Here is an 18,480-nt window from a genome sequence, read left to right as displayed (position 1 = left end):
CTTCCGAACACACTGCAGTATTGCGCCCCTAAAGCCATAGAGTTTCCTACAATTACCACTAGAGGGAACTCCGGCGCTGTGATCGTTCCTACACCATGAGAATCATGGGGAGTACATGGATTTATCCCATCTTCCTGCTTGGGTTTCAGACGTCTTCTAGCTTCGTTTATTACGCGTTATCTGGGCCTAAATTCGACTAAACTTCAAAGAAATTTATACTTTTATAATGCAGAAGGTAAAACATTTGGAATTGCACTTGGGTATCATTCATATTGGATGAATGCGAAAGCATTGCGACAGCCTCCTCCGCGTATTAGCGTGGACGTCCAAAGGAGCCGGGCGGGAGGCTGCTTACTGAGAAGTCGATCTCGAAGGTTCGTCCATCGGAGCGCACGACAGAGGTCACCGAAATCACCACACCGACAGGCAACGCCGTTACGCGCGGTGCTATACAAGGGTGTTAATTTTTATGTATCACAGGATTGTTATAAATCGCCTGGGGCAGGTAGCATAATTCTTATAATTGAGCTGAGTTATTCGATCAGGCGGACATTAGTAGCACGAGAAACCGAACCACATGTAGAACTAATAACAAAAGTTCACTAATTAACTTATTACATTACGGCACATGCTGCGATTTACGAATTGTAGCCGGTGAGCTGCCAGGCGTATCTACTTGGAATGAATTTGAACATTGACACCAGTTTGGAGATATGCGCCATCAAACTCGTCGTAAAAATGCACTGTTGTTCCACTTACGTTCTTACCAAAATGCTGTTTTATACATTGAAGCACAAAGTAACTAGAACGCCCATGTGTTTCGTGCCACAATTCGGAAAACAATATCTCGAAACCGGTGTCATCCTGGAAATTTATTTTAAGTGCATGCCTCTTGCTAGCTCACCGGCTAGAATTCGTAATTTGCAAAATGTGTCGTAAAGTAATTAACTAACAAGTTCATTATTCACTTTATTAAAACTAGTTGAATGTGTGTTTGGATTTATCGTGCTACTAATGTCCGCCTCTTCGAATAACGTAGCTAAACGATAAGAATTATGCTACCTGCCACAGGTGATTTTTAAAAATTCCGTAAAGCTTAATTTTGAACACCCGGTAAGTAGACCGGCTACCGTCGCAGTCTGCCTCTTTGACCACGTGACTTGTTCGCCCATAGGAGCCACTCCGCTTGTATGGCGGAAGCGCACGTGGCGTCGCGTGAACTTCCAGCAATGGAAGCATCACTGCGCGCGCGGTCTGTCTGTGTCACCACGTGACGTTTTGTAGCGTCTCCGGTCACTCCGCCGGATTTCCCCCTTCGTGAGCCATACAATGCTTTCGCCTTAATTAATATGACTCTGCGAGCACGCATAGCCGCCGCTAATTGTAGTGGTTCAGCGTGTCCATCCGTCTGTGGCGTAAAGGTTTCAATATCAGGCTTCTTTGCCAGAGGTATTGTGTTCGAATTCTGCCTTCGCACAATTTCAATAATAATTATTAACGCCGTGCGTTCTTAAAAAATGATCCCTTTGCGAAGTCACGAAGCTATTTAAGGCCAGAAGGACGAAGTTTAGGCAAATGCAGGCACTGCCCATCATTGCCATGCTGGCGGAAGTGCACTGCTTGCAGCTACCGCAGAACACTAACTCTACAGCTCCCTCTAGTAATTGCATGGAACTCTACGCCTAGAGACCCTGGCCCCCGGATACACTGTTCGTAGACACCGGTAGTTGTGTGCCAGACGTGTTTACGCGACGCCCATTGAAAAAATTGACCACCCTTCCACTGCTGTGAAGAGGGGGGCAAGCGAAGCCTGTGTTGACTCGTTTAATACTTGCGTTTTAATGTGTATAAGTTTAGTATAACATGTCCGCTTCCAGGGATCAAGGGCTGGATGCACATGAATAGCAAACGTGGAGCAATCCGTCTCTACTCGACCGGGGTTAACTTGAGTATATGAGCGGTTACGGGAGGATACACGTACCCGTAGACGGTGCTAAATGCCGGTAGTATTCCTCGAAGTAACGAGTCTTTACAAGTACCTCATACTTAAGACAGAGAGATAGAGAGAAAGAAAAAAGACAAGGAGGTTAGCCAGTGTAAATACCGGATTGCTACCCTGTACTGGGGAAAGGGATAAAGGCAATAAAAGGTGATAGAAGAAACAAAAAAAAATTCAAGTATGAAAATTCGCGTAATAACGCGACCCTAAGCGCTACAACGTTCAAAGCCGGTCGCACAATTCACAAGCCCTTAAGAACTTCAGCAGAGCCCTTAATGCCTTGAGTGCCGAAGCCCGTCTAGACCAGTGTCCTCTGTGAAGGGGCGATTGTCCAGTTTTTCAAGCGCAGTCGCGAGCACTTTTCTTGCCACATTGAAGCGGGCACAGTCGCAGAGGAGGTGCTTGATTGTCTCCTCGCAGCCACAGTTGTCGCAAGCAGCGCTGTCGGCCATTCCAATGCGGAAGGAATAGACGTTCGTGAATGCCACGCCGAGCCACAGGCGGCACAGAAGTGTTGCTTCCGCTCGTGATAACCCTGGTGGAAGACAGAGTTGCAGACGTGGATCCAATCTGTGGAGGCGTGCGTTGCTGAAGTCACTGGTGTTCTACATAATCTGCATAAGTTCGCTTGCGAGGGAACGAAGTTTTGTGGCTGCGTCTGTTCTCAACAGTGGTATCGATACAATAGGAGCACCATCGTGGGCCAATCGGGCAGCGTCGTCCGCACTGTGATTTCCCTAAATTCCGCAGTGACCCGGTATCCACTGGTAGATGATGTTGTGCCCATTGTCGGTTGCGTGATGGTGAAGTAGTCAGATGTCTGCGACTAATTGTGCGTTAGGTCCGTGGTTGAAAGGGGACAGCAAGCACTGGAGAGCCTTCGAGTCACAAAAGATGGACCATGACTGTGATGATTTGGGGCCAATAAATTCCAGAGCAGCACGGATAGCTGCGAGTTCTGCAGCCGTCGATGATGTAAAAATATGAGGTCTTGAATTGGATGGTGACAAATTTCAGGGGAATTACCACTGCTCCGGCTGAACGTTTGGAGGAGACAGAACCGTCCGTGTAAACGTGGGTGCATTCTCTGTGCTTTTCATGCATGAATGAAAGCACGGTTTGTTTGAGTGCGAATGATGACATCTCCGCGTTCTTTTTGATACCGGAAATTACAAGAAGGGCTTGGATTGGATGCAGGCACCACAGTGGTAGAGATGGTCGTGCTGAAGGCGTGAAGTTCGACGATAAAGTTCCATGGCTGGCGGCAATAATCCTGCTAAACGCTGAACGAGGTCGAGCAGCAGGAAGGGGGGCGAGATGATGCGATGGAAGTCGGGCGAAGTGCCTGATGTGCATCCTTAAAGCGTCGACTTGAATGTACGTATTGATGGGGTGATCATGCGCGATGGCTATTGTGCTGCCGTGGATGCACACCTGGGAAGGCCAAGACATATTCTCAGAGCTTGAGCTTGCCCCAGACTGGAGGGCACGGAGGTTGGTCTTACCAGTCCCACTGAGTACAGGTAAGCTATAGCGTAGAGGACCCAGGAAGAGTGCGTTATAGAGTTGGAGCATCGCCCTCACAGATGCACCCCATGACTTTCCCGCGAGAAATCCGAGAACATGGGTTATCATGGCCAGCTTATTTTTTAGGTAGCAGATATGAGGACTCCAGGAGAGGTCTCGATCGATTGTCACTCCTAGAAAACGGTGCGTCTTCTCGTAGATCATTGGCTGTCCATTAATTTTGACGACATATGGTCTCATTGTTTTGCGCGTGAAAGCGACCATAGAGCAACTCTGATAACACCTCCAGACCTCGTACTCGAAGATAACCTGATGTAACTGTGGCCGCTTTTTGGAGTCTGGCGCGCACCTGGGGACGCGTAACTCCTGATGACCAAATGCATATATCGTCCGCATAGATCGACACATGGACGGATTGTGGAAGGGAATGAACCAGGTCGATGAGCACTAGATTAAATAGAGTGGGGCTCAAGAGTCCACCTTGCGGTACGCCACGGTAGGTGTTGTGCTGCGATGTCACACCATCCTCTCTTTGCACAAAGAATGACCTGTCCTTCAAATAGCTGAGTATCCATCGAAAAACAAGGCCACCCAGGCCGACATCGCTCAAAGCGTCCAGGATGGCTCTATGAGTTATGTTGTCATAAGCGCCTTTAACGTCCAGGAACATCGCCGCTGACCGTCTCTTTAGGGTTTTTCCGTGCTGAACCGACGAGACGAGATCTAAGACGTTGTCTATAGACGTCAGACTCTGGAGTTTTGCAAGACGCGTAGCGGCACCTGCCGGTGCGAAGAGGTAATAATTGAGTAGTGCAAAGTCCGACTCCCTTGCTAAGTTGCCTAAGCAGCTAGCGAGTGCGAAATAACGATTTCACTTAATCTTGGCTCATATTGCGAATGTTTTGCGCATTTAACACCCAGAAAGAGAGCTATGAATTTCTCCCCTAGTCGGACGCGCCGCTGAACTGCCATAAATTTCTTGTTGACGATGGCGAGCACGACGGCAACCGTGACAGCTCCGCGCGCTACAAAGAAACGCCGCAATCGACGTTACTGTTGCGTTGTAAATTGCCATGAACGTGAAGGAATGAATAACAACGTTCAGTTTTACCGATTTCCATCCCGGTCGTGTGAAGGAGAAAGGCGAGAGCGCTGGATACGGGCCGTTCGCGTGTTGGGTACGCATTCTTCACAACACAGCCGATCACATGAGAAAGTGTGATAATGTTGGTCTGCTGTAATTGTGTTGCGCAGCCCTGACGAGGGACTATGGCAACCAAGCGAAAACTGAAGAATCTGCAGCCGCCCCTTCGTTGGCAACGTTGGCAACAGAATAAACAAAGTTGTGAACTATCCTGCGTGTGTGCCATCGATATTTCTACCTGTTTACACACGTCCACCTCCGCTTGACTCAGCAAGTGGAACGGAGAGATTTGGCAGGTCAGTTTAACCAAACATTTTGGTTTCTTTATGAATTCAAAATCGTGTTCTAGGGCATTGTGGTATCGCGAGCTCATTTCTAGTTTCGGCTTTTCCGATACGACAAGCACGTTTCGCAATGCACTGAGCCCTCTCGACTTGCGTTTTTTGTTTTTTGTTTTTTTAATCTGAGCAATAAAGTTGCTGTGGGAGCACTGGATGAGTAATTGCGAAGTAACGCACGTGTGTAGAAAAAAAATGTCGCGTTTATTTGCATTCATTTGTGCGCGTGTGTTGTTTTAAGCGTCTGCTAAAAATTCAAGGGTACTGAGCGGTGCTGTAGCTCCCGCGAGACAGGAATATGCTTCGCGGAGGGACTGTAGGAAGCTTACTTTCGTTATGTTCGCAGGCTGTTTGCTGCCCCAAAAAGGCTTTGAAAGAATTTATTCTCTGTAAATAATTACGACATTAAACATTACGATAAAATGCTTAACCCTTTGAGGGTCGATTTTTATTTTTGCTAAGTGCGACCCCGCAGGGTCGATTTCTTTAATTGCTGATTTAAATTCTTCGAAAGAACCAATTTCGAGAAAAAAAATGGTGGTAATTTTTAGAGTGATCGTAAAGTGATGAGAAAAGTGTTTGTGTTGTAAAATACACAATGTTTATTCATGAATAAGAAGATAAGCGCACTGAAAAATGGTTGTGTGCACGTCCGAAAACCGAAACAAGTGAGAAGCCTTCGTCTTATCGCCAACAAGGTGCGATAGAGCTTTCGTGGTCTCCAAAAAAGGAAACCCCAAAACGGTAGCATCGTTTGTGTATATACGCGCCTGCCCGGCAACAGATGTAATCGCGCCGCAGTGAGCGATAAACAATCGAATAACAAGCGGTCACCCTTTGAGAGATTTGAAACCAGATAGCCATCAGTTTAGCGCGTGCAACAACTAGCGAATGCTAACACGTGTTCAAACGAATAAATCGCAAAATATCGTTCGCGACAACCTTTAGGTTTGGTGTGCCTTCAGTTGTACCCCGCGAAAGCGGACACGCACGTATCTCCATTTGCAGTAAATACAAACGGAAGACAACCGTGAAGAAAACATTCGAAGATGCGCGATAACACGCTCGAACGCCCAGGAAGCCAGAGTCGAAGCGAGAATGCAACTGAAAAGGCGAAGGTCGCCAGGGCCATTCGCCCCTGATAAAGCGAGCTTTGTACAACTGACCGTAAGCTACATAGTTAACTGACTTAATCATATATGTATTTCATCGCTTTGACATTATAAACGTACCCAAATTTAACACATTTAGGCGCTAGAGAACGGACATCGGTGTGCTTGCCTCGAACTCGACGTTGTACGATGCTCGCTGTACTTGCGAGTTGCAGCGCGCCGAAATAACACCTGAAACTTCTTTTATATTGTACACGTACTTCGCTCTCCACCCTTTCCGAAGCGTGCATGGAAGAAAGAAGCTTTCCAGGTCCTTGATTTTTAGGAAACCGTGCCTCAACAAAAACGAAAGACGGGGCTCCATTGTGGCCTATGCAGCTTCGCTTGCGGACAGCTCTCTTTGCACTACTCAGTTTGCGCCAAGGCTGCGATGGGGGCGCTGGTGGCGGGTTTTTCCGCAGCGCCGCCTGGGCAGAGTCTGAAGTCTATAGAAGAAAGTCCGCGTCGGAAGCCTGCCATAGCGTCAGGGTATATCTCGTACCGCTCTAGGTACCACTCCAGACGTGTCAGTACCATCCACTCCATCATCTTTCCTAGACAACTGGCCAGAGCAATGGGACGATAAGACGCCACGTCTAGAGGTGATTTGCCTGGTTTCAGCAGAGGCACAAGGCGGCTGGACTTCCATGCAGCAGGAACCACTCCTTCACGCCACGAATTATTGTACACGTCCAGAAGAGCATGCCGGGCTGTTCTGGACATACTTTAAACTGGTTGCAGTCACGGTTGGGGTAATGTTCCTTTAAAACGTCTAGTGCGTTTAGCCGTTGTTCACAGGAATGAATTCCACTGACGAGAACCAAGTCGTGATCAAACCACAACCGATCAGACACACCGCAGCTGATCTCCGAAGTTCCGGTGGAGAAACTCGCGTTGAAATCTGGCCGTCGCACCGGGAAAGTTGACGCTGGCGTTGCTGAGGCTTTCATTGTTGTTGTTTTCGGGGTAGAATCCGAGACGACGTTGTCGACGACCTGCTGCTTCACGTTCCCGCGGCTCGGGATCCGCGGCTCTTCGTTGTCGTGACGCCTCAGCTTCGCGTTCCCTTACGACGAAGTAGACATGTCGACAACGAGCCCTTTCTCGAGCGAGTTAAACGCCGCCTGTTCTTCGGACGAATGCACGACGCGCGGCTGACTAATCGCAGCTCCGATAGTGTTTTGATGCGAGAAACCCTCGTTCCTCTCACGTTACCTAGACACACGACTCCAATTGGTGGAGAGAATGACGTCAGTAGCGCGGCGGCACAACAGGATTCTCCATTCAACGGATCTATGGCTTGTTTTTATAGCAATCTCTGCACGCGTGCAGCTGTGAGAGCAGCTGGGATTTTTAGCGTCACATCGCCGGCGCAGGCTAGCGTTTACAAGCTGCGCTTGAAAATGTAATACATAAAGAAAATGTACGCATGCTTTTCTGAACGTCAAAATTCTCACAGGGTAAATCACTGTGTATTGCGTAGTTCTCTGATTAAACATTTACGAACATTCTTTTCGCGTCATTTGTCTTGCTTCAGTGTTTGTCCCCCCCCCTCTCCTCACCTAGACGCGCTTTAATCGCGCTTCAATACATTATGGTTCTGGCTATAGGACTCACGACTGATACACATCGACCTTGGTCATAACGTTGCGAGCCCCATTTCTTTTCCTCATGAAGGTGTTTTCACTGTCTTTATTGAATCTTCAAGCAGTACATAGCGTCTACAAACTTGTAAGTGTGCGCTGTCACTCTGTGCAGTGCTGTTTTCACACGTACCTCCGTGCGAAATTTGGAATAGTCGAGGTCGCGTTGGTTGTTCCTGTCACGCAATGCTAAAACATGTGTTTCATGTCGTTTTGAGTTGTAGGTGCCCTGTTGTAGCACTGGGGGGCAATAAAGTTAAAAAAACAGGACTGATAGATTATCTGATTTTCATTGTCATACAAAGCATGCAAGATGGCGTACAGGTTCTGGAGTTTACGCATACACTTGTTTCGTGGCACTATCGGAAGCACCGTTCATGACCGGGCTGGAACCAAGATAAATGTTTTGAGTGCAACCGCACTGACATGTTTCAGTCACTGGGCCAGCTAGCTCGCGCAGCATATTTCGCTACGGGTCGTAGTCCAGCTCGTAGGTGCTGCGACCGAGGCTAGTTTCGCTGTGTAACGAACTTAACCTTGGTCCATAGCAAAACGCCAGCTTGCGCGCGTAGAAGCGACCAGACTGAAGCCATGGGCAGAAAGCGTTCTTTTTAGGAGCGAAGCTCCTTATAGCGGCACCCGTTCCGTCCCCGTCGTCGTAGTAGTAGTGTGTAACCAGTCTGAGAAAAATGAGAAAAAAAATTCCGAAGTTGTGGCCGTAGCGCGGAATCGAACCAGGGACCCCACGCTTCCGAGCGCGCGGCGTTAGCCCACTACGCCACGAAGCACACATAGACACACGCACCACGATGGCAATAAATACCCAACCATAGCCTCCTCTATAACGAAAAGTATATAGGAGGCTATGACCCAACATTAACGAAAGGCCGCGTTTCTAGCGCGTTTCTAAGGCGTTTGTGCTAGCGCGTTACGGTCCGTGTAAGAAGCTGGTGTAAGACGCTGTGGCCTCTCCGCCTTACCTTCAACGCGTTTCGCACGCGCTGCCCAAGGCGGTGGCAAGTCAAGTTCAAGTCGAGGAGCGTTTATGAATACGGGGGGTATACTCTCTCAGCAGTCATGTGATGGCGTCGGCAAACGCGGTGCACGTTCCGGCATGTGTAAATGGCTGCGTAAGACGCTGTGGCCGCTCCCCCTTACTAGAGAGTACTGCACGTTTCTAACGTGTTTGTGCTATAAGCAGGAGATCCGATGATTCCCTCCGGAGCTTCGCCGACTCATCATCATTCACCCCGTGGATATGCTGTGATTTTTTTTTCAATGCGAAGCAGTTCTTGGCGAACATTTGCTACTTTGAGAGTGCCTATCTAAATGATAGGTCATAACATATGTGTTATGTAGGTCATGAAACAGCCGCCTACGTCTTGGTGCTCTCATGGTCGTTTCGTTAAGGTAGGTTGGTCACCACCTTCGAAAACCGATTTTTTGAAAAAGGACAGATTTTTTTTAAATGAATATTTTTAGATTCCGTGTCTATTCAAGAATATTTGGCAAAAAGAAATATTTTGATAGCTCAAGCGCTTCAAAAGTTCTGGCGATTTTTCCAACCCCTCCTAGATGCGTCCGAAACCGGAACTGAAGGTTCCTGATACCACGGCGTCTGCTACCTCGTCATAAATGTCTCTCAGAATGCATATTACGTCACTTTAGTATGCTTTAGTTCATTCTTAAGCTTTCGTAAGCCTTTTGAGGCAAGTTATTTCCTGAGTTCATTAAAACAATTGCGCTAGAGGGCTACGGGCGATACAGCACACTCTGTTTACTTTGCGCGCGTTCGCGTGGCGTTTGCGTTTGTGACGCGTGTGCTTTTTCGTGCGCTTTTTGAACATCGTGGATTATGCGCTATCCACTCAAGAATAAAGTCTGTGTACTCTATGAAATATGAAAAACCCGGCCACTACACGACGATGGCGTGCCTGACTAGTGACACGGCAGCCCGTGTGTGGAAGACCACGCGCAACTCAGGTGGAGACGCAAAGCAGGCAAGAAAAAAAATCCGTGCATCAGCTCGCTCAAACGGAGACCGTGCCGCTTCCAAGGAGGGCCCAAGCTATGAGCTTGGTGGATTTTAGGCATTTATGATGCTTTTTATTACATAAACATTCATTTGAAATCTTTAAACCCTTTTTCTCAAAACATGTTTTTTTTGCTTTGTGCAGTTCCGCGAACAGTGATAACTCTCCGTGTAATAAATATTTTCGCGTAAATTGTGTGTGCTGTTTTGTTGTACATAGAGCTGTGCATTCAAACAGAATTAATGAAAACGAGCAGTAACATTTTATACTATGGCCAATTGCGTAAAAACAAAAACCTGCCGGATATCATTATTAGTTTTTTTATGATAACGCACCTCAGCGTTGAGATACGGTGATGATGGTGCTTAGATGCACAGGCTGTTGTCCTCACTACATACCTGCCAAGTCTCATTTGAATCGCATCGACCATTTTTCACTTATGACTGTTGGCGCAACATGCATATTTCGGCACATTTTGATTTTTATAAAAAAAGAATTTAAATTTTCTGCAATTTTCCGATTTTAAACATCCAATATAACTAAGCTCTACACACCAAAAGTGCAGTTGTAACTTTGGGACCGTAACTCTGAAAATTTTTATCGAAGGTGGTGACCTACTTGGTAGGTACCAAATGGGCACAGTATGAAAAGTGTGTATGACGAACGTTAAATGACAGGTCATGACATGTGTGTCACGTAGGTCATGAAACAGCCGCCTACGTCTTGGTGCTCTCATGGTCGTTTCGTTAACTTGGCAGGTACCAAAATTGACACAGTATGAAAAATGTGTTTGACGAACCTTAAATGATAGGTCATGACATGTCTGTCATGTAGGTCATGAAACAGCCGCCTACGTCTTGGTGTTCTCATGGTCGTTTCGTTAACTTGGTACGTACCAAAATTGACTCAGTATGAAAAATGTGTTTGGCGAACGTTAAATGATAGGTCATGACATGTGTGTCATGTAAGTCATGAAACAGCCGTCTACGTCTTGGTCCTCTCATGGTCGTTTCGTTAACTTGGTAGGTACCGCAATTGGCATAGTATGAAAAGAGTCTAGGACGAACATAAATAATAGGTTATGACATGAATGTCATATGTGTGTCATGTAGGTCATGAAACAGCCACCTACATCTGGGTGCTTTTATGGGCAAAAAATACCTAAGTGGCAAGGAATTGAGAATTAATGATGATGATGGGTGCAAGTATGGTTGTCATAGCAACGATAATGATAGTAGAATACAGTAATGACTCAATAACGACCATTTCTCAGCAACAAATGACAATGACTCAGCGAAAAAGATTAACACCCGAAAACCACTGAAATGGGTTAGGGCATGGCCGGTACTAAGTGAAGGAAACACTAAATGATGATGGTAGAAGTCATAGTCATGATCATGACTCAGCGAGAAATGATTAACACTGAAAAACCACTGGAATAAGTTCAGACGTCGGCAATAAGTGAACGAAAACTAAAATATGATGGTAGAAGCACTAGTATGAACATGACTAAGCAAAAAGGACAGTGAGTCAGCAAAAAATGAATAACACTCAAAAACCACCTGAATGGGTTCTGACATGGGCACTATGTAAACGAAACACTAAGGGATGATGGTAGAAGTCATAGTCATGAGCATGACTCAGCAAAATGACAATGCCTCGGCGAAAAATGCTTAACACTCAAAAACCACTGCAACCACCGACGGCGTCGACAACAGTTCTGCGCGTTGCTGGTGCTGCTGCATGTCCAAGTTTATACAGCTGATAAAACTGCCTAGAGTCGACCCCATGGCTGCTTCGCATACTCAGGGTTCCCCTACGGGAAGATGGTGTAATTTTTAGGGGCGAAGCTCCTTAAGGCGTGGGTATGTCCCTCCTCTGTAGAATGTAGTAGTAGTAGTAGTAGTAGTCGTCGTCGTAGTAGTAGGTAGCAGTTCTGCGCGTTGCTGGTGCTGCTGCATGTCCAAGTTTATACAGCTGATAAAACTACCTTGAGTCGACCCCATTGCTGCTTCGCATACTACTCAGGGTTCCCCTACGGGAAGATGGTGTAATTTTTAGGGGCGAAGCTCCTTAAGGTGTGGGTCTGTCCCTCCTCTGTAGAATGTAGTAGTAGTCGTCGTCGTAGTAGTAGGTAGCCACGTCTAAATTTATGAAAAAAAAATTCCGAAAGTTGTGTCCGGACCGCGGAATCGAACCAGGGACCCCTCGCTACCGAATGCGCGGCGCTAGCCACTACGCCACGAAGCGCACATGGACACACGCACCACGATGACAATAGCCAAGATTAACGAAAGACTGCGCGTTTCTAACGCGTTTGTGCTAGCGCGTTACGGCCCGTGTAAGAAGCTGGTGTAAGACGCTGTGGCCTGTCCGCCTTAGCCCCGTATTCATAAACGCTCCTCGACTTGAACTTGACTTGCCACCGCCTTGGGCAGTGCGTTCGAAACGCGTTGAAGGCGGTGGCAAGTCAAGTAAGTGGTTCGGGAGGAAAAGGAAGGGATTGGCGCTATCTTCTGCAGCACTTGAGGGAGCAAGTCAAGTCGAGGAGCGTTTATGAATACGGGGGTTATACTCTTTCAGCAGTCATGTGATGGCGTCGGCAAACGCGGTGCACGTTCCGGCATGTGTAAAGTTGTAAACGGCTGCGTAAGAAGCTGTGGCCTCTCCCCCTTACTAGAGAGTACTGCACGTTTCTAACGCGTTTGTGCTAGCGTCCCCTTAAGCGGGAGATGGTGCAATTATAATGAAGGGCGCTGTTATAAAATAGGAATGACGTCACATATGGCGCGTGTCGTTGGTGGAAGTCAATCGTTCGATTTAGTGCGGCGAGACTGGGCGAATTACACGGAAGATTCACGGTTTACCGATGATTCCCTCCGGAGCTTCGCCCACTCATCATCATTCACCCCGTGTATATGCGGTGTGTTCTTTTTTTCATCTGGGCTCGCGGCGCAGTGCACGAGAAATGCAAGGCGGTAGATGAAGACGACGTTGCACGCTAGAGGAAGCACGCACTCCCGTACTCGGCTTGGCTGGACGCTGCAGCGGCCATTGTGCTCTACACTTGTTTGGAATGTAAGGACGACGGCACGTCACGACGGTCACATTCACGTCGTCCGTACACGTCACCTCGCATTGCAACAGCGCTGACGCCGAGCTAAAACAGCATCGATGCCTCTGTGGCACCGTGGATACTCGAGTTGGCGTAAGTAGTCTGTGCGTTGAAGGGACGCGCTTCCGCTGCAGGGCTGCGGTGAACCTAGCAGCCCGACGCCTAGCTCTGTTGATTAGCGACTGACTCAGTTTCACGCCTGTGTCAACCCTTTCTCTTCTTGCGTTTTTTTTGCAGCAAACATTATGGACCGCTGATCACCCGTAAGTATTCCTAAATTCAGATCTTCACGCAACCCTCTCCTCCCTCCTTTCTTTCTTCCTTTTTTTCATTCTTTCGTCACGCAGACGGATCTAGTTCAACACGTTGACTTGAACAAACAGGACTGATACAAATATTGAGCGTGTACTTCGAAACTGCTTTCGTGTTGCTTCAGTTAACTGTGACTCAATTCGTAAAGGATTTTGCCGCGCATACGGCCATAGAGGAAGTAAATGCGTTTGAAGTAAGAGAGGGAATGCATCGGAAATACTCGTGTATCGTGTTTGGGGGGGGGGGGGGGCATTTTAATTGAACCCGGGGATGTCGAGCGCAATCGCGGGCCTTTCACTACAGTTGTTTCTCAACGCTCCAGTTTTTGTTTCGAACGTGAAAGGCTCTGTAGTGGTCGCCACATATCTGCTGACCAGTGGTGCGGTTTGGGCATGAGCAAGGTGGCTCGTGCTAAACAAAACACTTGGCGTTTGGTTCTGAAGGAGTGTGGTTGTCTCGCATGCACGGAGGAAGATAATTTAGGAGTAGAAACTCCCGTCAGCGCGGGCGCTCGCGTGCGACCAGATAACGTCACATTAGTATGCGCCGACGGGGGCGCATGCAGTGGCGGCGCCTTGCGGCACGTCATGCAAGCAGCAGCGAAAAAAAAAAAAAAGAGCAGGAGCTCGGTGGTGCTGCTCGGGCGCGTTCTTTTCGGCGGTGCGCGTGTCTCTAGCTCAAAGCAGACGACACGGGCGTTCGCTTCAGCGTGCACGCCTTAACGTTGTTTTTGTGGGCTTTTAAGTGAAACAGCAACTGTTCTTGTCGGTGTCTGTTCGAGGGCCGTAATACAGCGCTGATACATGCAGTGTACCCTTGTTCGGAATTTGCCAGCCTAAGATGGGACGCGTGAGTGCCCTCAGTAGAACCATGGTTATTAAGGGACTATGGCAGAACTTGTGGAGGCGCGCGGCCGAACGGGAGCAACACACGTGAGCGGTTGCCCTGGCAACCAAGATGGCAATAATTTCTTTCTCGGCCGCCAGGTGCCGCCAGCATGATAGTGGCTCCGCGAGCTTGTGACATTTTCTCGTCGCCGCAACTGGCGGAGTTTCCACTCATAAAGGTTTCTTGCTCTGTGCTCGCATGGTTCTCTCCGTCGTGGCCTGCTAGCACGGCCTGACAGGAACGCCACGCGACATGGTGTCAGAGGTGGGATGCTTTTGAAATACTTCGTAGGGATGGTCAATTAATATTTTTAATCGATTAACGATTAATCGTTCGTCGGTTTAGCCTATAATCGATTAATCGCTTTCGATGCAGGGTTTTTCATTGATTAATCGATTAATCGACTTTTTTTCCGGGCGCTTTAAAAAGGCTGAAGCACAGGTATCTACTAACATAAGTCCCAATTTTAACGTTTGAAAGGTGGAACCAGGATAAGAAATACAAGCGTATAAACTTTTCATAAAGAACAATCTTTAATTTGTTAAAGGTCAACTATAATTGCCACTAGTGACTAGTGAAGGAATAAACAATATAAGTTTAAAATGGCACTTACTGAGTGAAGCACTTAGGAATTAAACAATAGAAAAAATGGCACTTAAAAAATATGGCACATGTGATAGGTGAGGTCCTACTAAAGTATGCAAAAACTTGAATTATGCATAGGGAGAGAACAAAATAATGGTTAATGTTATTGAACCACATGCTCTTTTCCACAGAGCGAAGGAATGTCAATTGGCTCAGGTGTTTGGGTGACAACCGGCACCTTCTTTGACTGGCCACACAACCAGCGTGTGAGAATAGCCGCTCTGACGCTACAGATATTGCTGGGATCGACAAAAACTCCATCGCTACTTCGAATACGTGCTCCAAACCCACACGCATGCGGTGCCACGTCTCCAGCGGCCTGGGATTGGCACGACGATCAACGACGGGGTTGTTACAGTATGCCTTCAATTGCGAAGGCATTTGGCTTTCCGACTCTTGACCCATTGTACCAGTGCAGTTATGGCGAAGTGCCTGGTCAACGGCGGTCCAGATGCCATAAGAAGGAGGCGACGTATTCGGCCTAGCAAGATCCTCTTCTAGAGCGCGGCCGGCAGCACCAACCTTTTCAGCAACTTTTCCACCTGCACGATGTTGTTATTAGTCAAAATTGTATTAAAATTTTCTTCTCCTGGCCTTTCCTAGCTATAAATAAACAAATCATGTTAACTTACTTAGGTACCGGACGATCATTGCCACCGCCTGAGGATGTTCGAAAACATACTTCTTGTACCGTGGGTCCAAAATTGTCGCGGCCGCGTACGGGCGCAGGTACTCGATGCCACTAAATCGTGTGTTCACTTCTGAGAGCAGCTTTTGCTGCAGATTGAGAGTGACGGGGTGACTGGGCTGAAAGCTGTGGATACCCTGTAAAAGAAGATAAATATTTGCCACTTTTTAAAGACAATAGTGTTTGTTACGCCACTGTTCTTTCAGCATGCACGCTTTTCCCACAGTGTAAATTCAGGCATACTTAACGGACACTGCTACATGCGAACTGTCGGCGTGTATGTGACTACAGAGTAGCCAATTGAACTCCAAATTATAGAGTAAAGATGATTCACCTGCTTTAGGCCGTACACCATCGGGATTACATCGTTGAGTGTCACGGAACGACCCTTCGAAACCATAAGCGTGGCTTCCTCCAATGGCTTTAGTAGGTCCTTTACTTCGCTAAGGACGTCAAACTGGTCACCAGAGATTAGATTGGGCGGCTTTCTCCGAGTGGCTCCTCTCTCCCTCTGCAGCTGTAAGAGGACCCGGCTGACAGGCTCGGACAACTTCAAGAAGCGCTCCAACAAGTAATAGCAAGAATTCCACCGGGTCCTGACTTCCTGGATTAATTTTATTGCATCATGCTCCTGCTTGCCATCCTGGAGCTGCATTTCCACCAATAGTCTTGATGCAACATCGCTGGTGCGAAAGAAGCGAACAATCCTCTTCACCTTCATTAGCAGTGGCCGAAGGTCGACGAGTGGTGAACCGTCATCGTCGGGCGCATATGCATCAGGGACGTCCTCCAGCACAGCAGCATCTTCTTCATTCTCCGGGACCACCAGAACCTCACGTGCTTCAAGTTCTGAAGGGGCTTTGGACATTGCTAGACCAATGGCAGCTTGACCTACTTGGTTTAAGCGATGGGCTACACAGGAAATGTGCTTATCGGCACCAAATTCTTCGCGGACAGCTGCCTTAATGTTTTGCCCACCATCTGTGATGACAGCCCGGACTTTCTTGTGGTCAATATTCCACTCGTCGCATAATTCGCGCATTGCTACGCGAATATTCAAACTTGTTTTTCTTTCTGGCATGTGCTTAACGCCAGTTTCGACATTCACTAGTTCGGTACCTAAAACAGTAAAACATTGTTTATTAGGGTACGCACAGAAAATATGGTTACGCGTCATGACAAAGGAAAAGGGTTTCTCATTTTCCAAATTTTCCTGAAAATATTTACGTTCTCTAAAATGCACCGTGAGGCCTAGGTACGACCGCATTGTGCTCTCATGCGTCCAAAGATCAGCCGTGAGGTTCAGATGATCAGCTGCTTGAATTCTCCGTCCATAATGTGCCCCGAGGTCCTCATACTTAGCCTCGAGGCTCTTTGTGACAGTAGGCTCAGTGGGAGGCTTGTAGAGTGGCTGCAATGCCTTCACGAACATCTTGAAGCCATCCTTCTCGGTTGTGCTCAGAGACAAGTCGTCGTGCGTGATCATGTATACGAGAGCATCAGTAGCGTGCTTTTCACGGACTCCTCCTCCTGAAAAACACCAATGGACAAAGTCATGTTGTCGTAGCCATTGACAAGCTAATCTTATCGCTCTGCGAAAGTCACCAATCGCGACCACAGACTTACTTGCAAACACACTAGCACTGGAGAGGCACTTTTCCATGGGTCCCACAAACGAGGAAGGAACAGAACCTCGAGGGCTTGTAGCGGCATTAGCGGGTTTTCTAGTTGCAGACCCAGTTGTTGCCGCCGAGCCAGCAGCACTTTCTTCAGCCTGTGGAATTAAACGAAGCGTATATTGTGAAAACTTTGAGGTTAAAACCCTTTGATGCCCAAAACTTTATTTCAATAAGGAGCATCACAGGAACTTTAGCATGCATAAAGGACGAACAAAATATGCGAATTATGCTGTCAGAAAAAAATTATGTTTATTCATGGCTGCATAATGAGGTGTTGCTCCAGAGCAACGTTGGGCATTAGTGGTCCTACTTCACATAGAATGCCTTGAAGCAGTTGCGGCTTGGAAGGAGGCATAGGTCACTATTTATTATTCCGCTATTATTTGACTATTATTTTATTATTAATAGTTATGCTAATTATTATTATTTTTATATTTATTATTGTTATTATTAATATTATTATTTTATTATTATTTCTTATCCCATTATTATTCATTCCAGTCAATGTCATCAACTGAAAGGTCTTCTTTCCTCCTTGTTCTGCGAACGTTTTGTTTCTTTTTCTTGCGCTGAGCCACCAAGTCGCCACGAGAAGTTACCGGCAAAGCTGAATTCACATTAGCGCTTGACATTATCGTCATCCTCTACGCATGGCTCTTTATCGCGAAGATTGGTCACTATTTCCAGTGGACAGGTATCAATCAATTTTCGAGCATCTCTCGGATCATAGTCGGGGTCATCCGGGTCGCTGTAGAAGTCAGCGTCGGACAAATCACCGTCCGGAAGAAAGATAAGCTCCTGAATTTCTTCATGAATCAGCCACTTTTTTTTTTCTTTTGACATCGCCATGTATACGTGAAATACAAAAAGTCTGACCTGATGACGAACCCTTATTCTACTCGGTAGAATGAACACTCTAGCTATTGGTTTGCTTTACCTTCAGCGCAGCAAAACACTGCCACAAGCGATATCTCCCTACATGTGATCACGCCTCTGCATATGCCCGTTGCTGCTCCTGGGCAACACCACTTTTGGCGAGTAAAAGTTTGTTGTGCAAATTGCGGCCACACCGTTTAGCCTCCTCATAAATGTCGTACAAGGCCTTATGAGCTATTCTAAGTATGGCAGTTGTCATAGTAGTGTCCTATACCGCCGTAGCTGAACAAATTTACTCGCGTGTGGGATCCTTGCGCTGGCACCTCTCAGAACAGTCAAGAAAAACAACAACAAAGGAGTGGTGCTGCCATCTCTACGTATTTACTTTAAGCTCAAGATGCTCGGTAGTCTTGGTACATTCCATAGATGGCGCTAGCGGTAT

At 47.2% G+C, this 18,480-nt stretch overlaps 1 protein-coding gene and 1 pseudogene across 1 annotated transcript in view; one reads left to right on the top strand and one right to left on the bottom strand.

Moving 5' to 3' along the window:
- LOC125945797 (zinc finger BED domain-containing protein 4-like) overlaps positions 1-16,351 on the bottom strand; it is a 26,648-nt gene extending 10,297 nt beyond the window's left edge. The window contains exons 1-3 of the mRNA XM_049668087.1: positions 15,818-16,351; positions 15,428-15,620; positions 15,027-15,337 (exon numbers count right to left, since the gene is read on the bottom strand). Coding sequence (XP_049524044.1) covers positions 15,027-15,337; positions 15,428-15,620; positions 15,818-16,351 — 1,038 coding nt within the window. The remainder of the gene's footprint in view (positions 1-15,026; positions 15,338-15,427; positions 15,621-15,817) is intronic.
- LOC125946080 (uncharacterized) overlaps positions 1-18,480 on the top strand; it is a 357,153-nt pseudogene that overhangs the window by 177,336 nt on the left and 161,337 nt on the right.

This window comes from Dermacentor silvarum, chromosome 5, assembly GCF_013339745.2.
Source record: "Dermacentor silvarum isolate Dsil-2018 chromosome 5, BIME_Dsil_1.4, whole genome shotgun sequence".
Taxonomy (NCBI): domain Eukaryota; kingdom Metazoa; phylum Arthropoda; class Arachnida; order Ixodida; family Ixodidae; genus Dermacentor; species Dermacentor silvarum.
The sequence above is the reverse complement of the archived record's forward strand: the minus strand, read 5'-3'. Positions and strand labels throughout refer to the sequence as shown.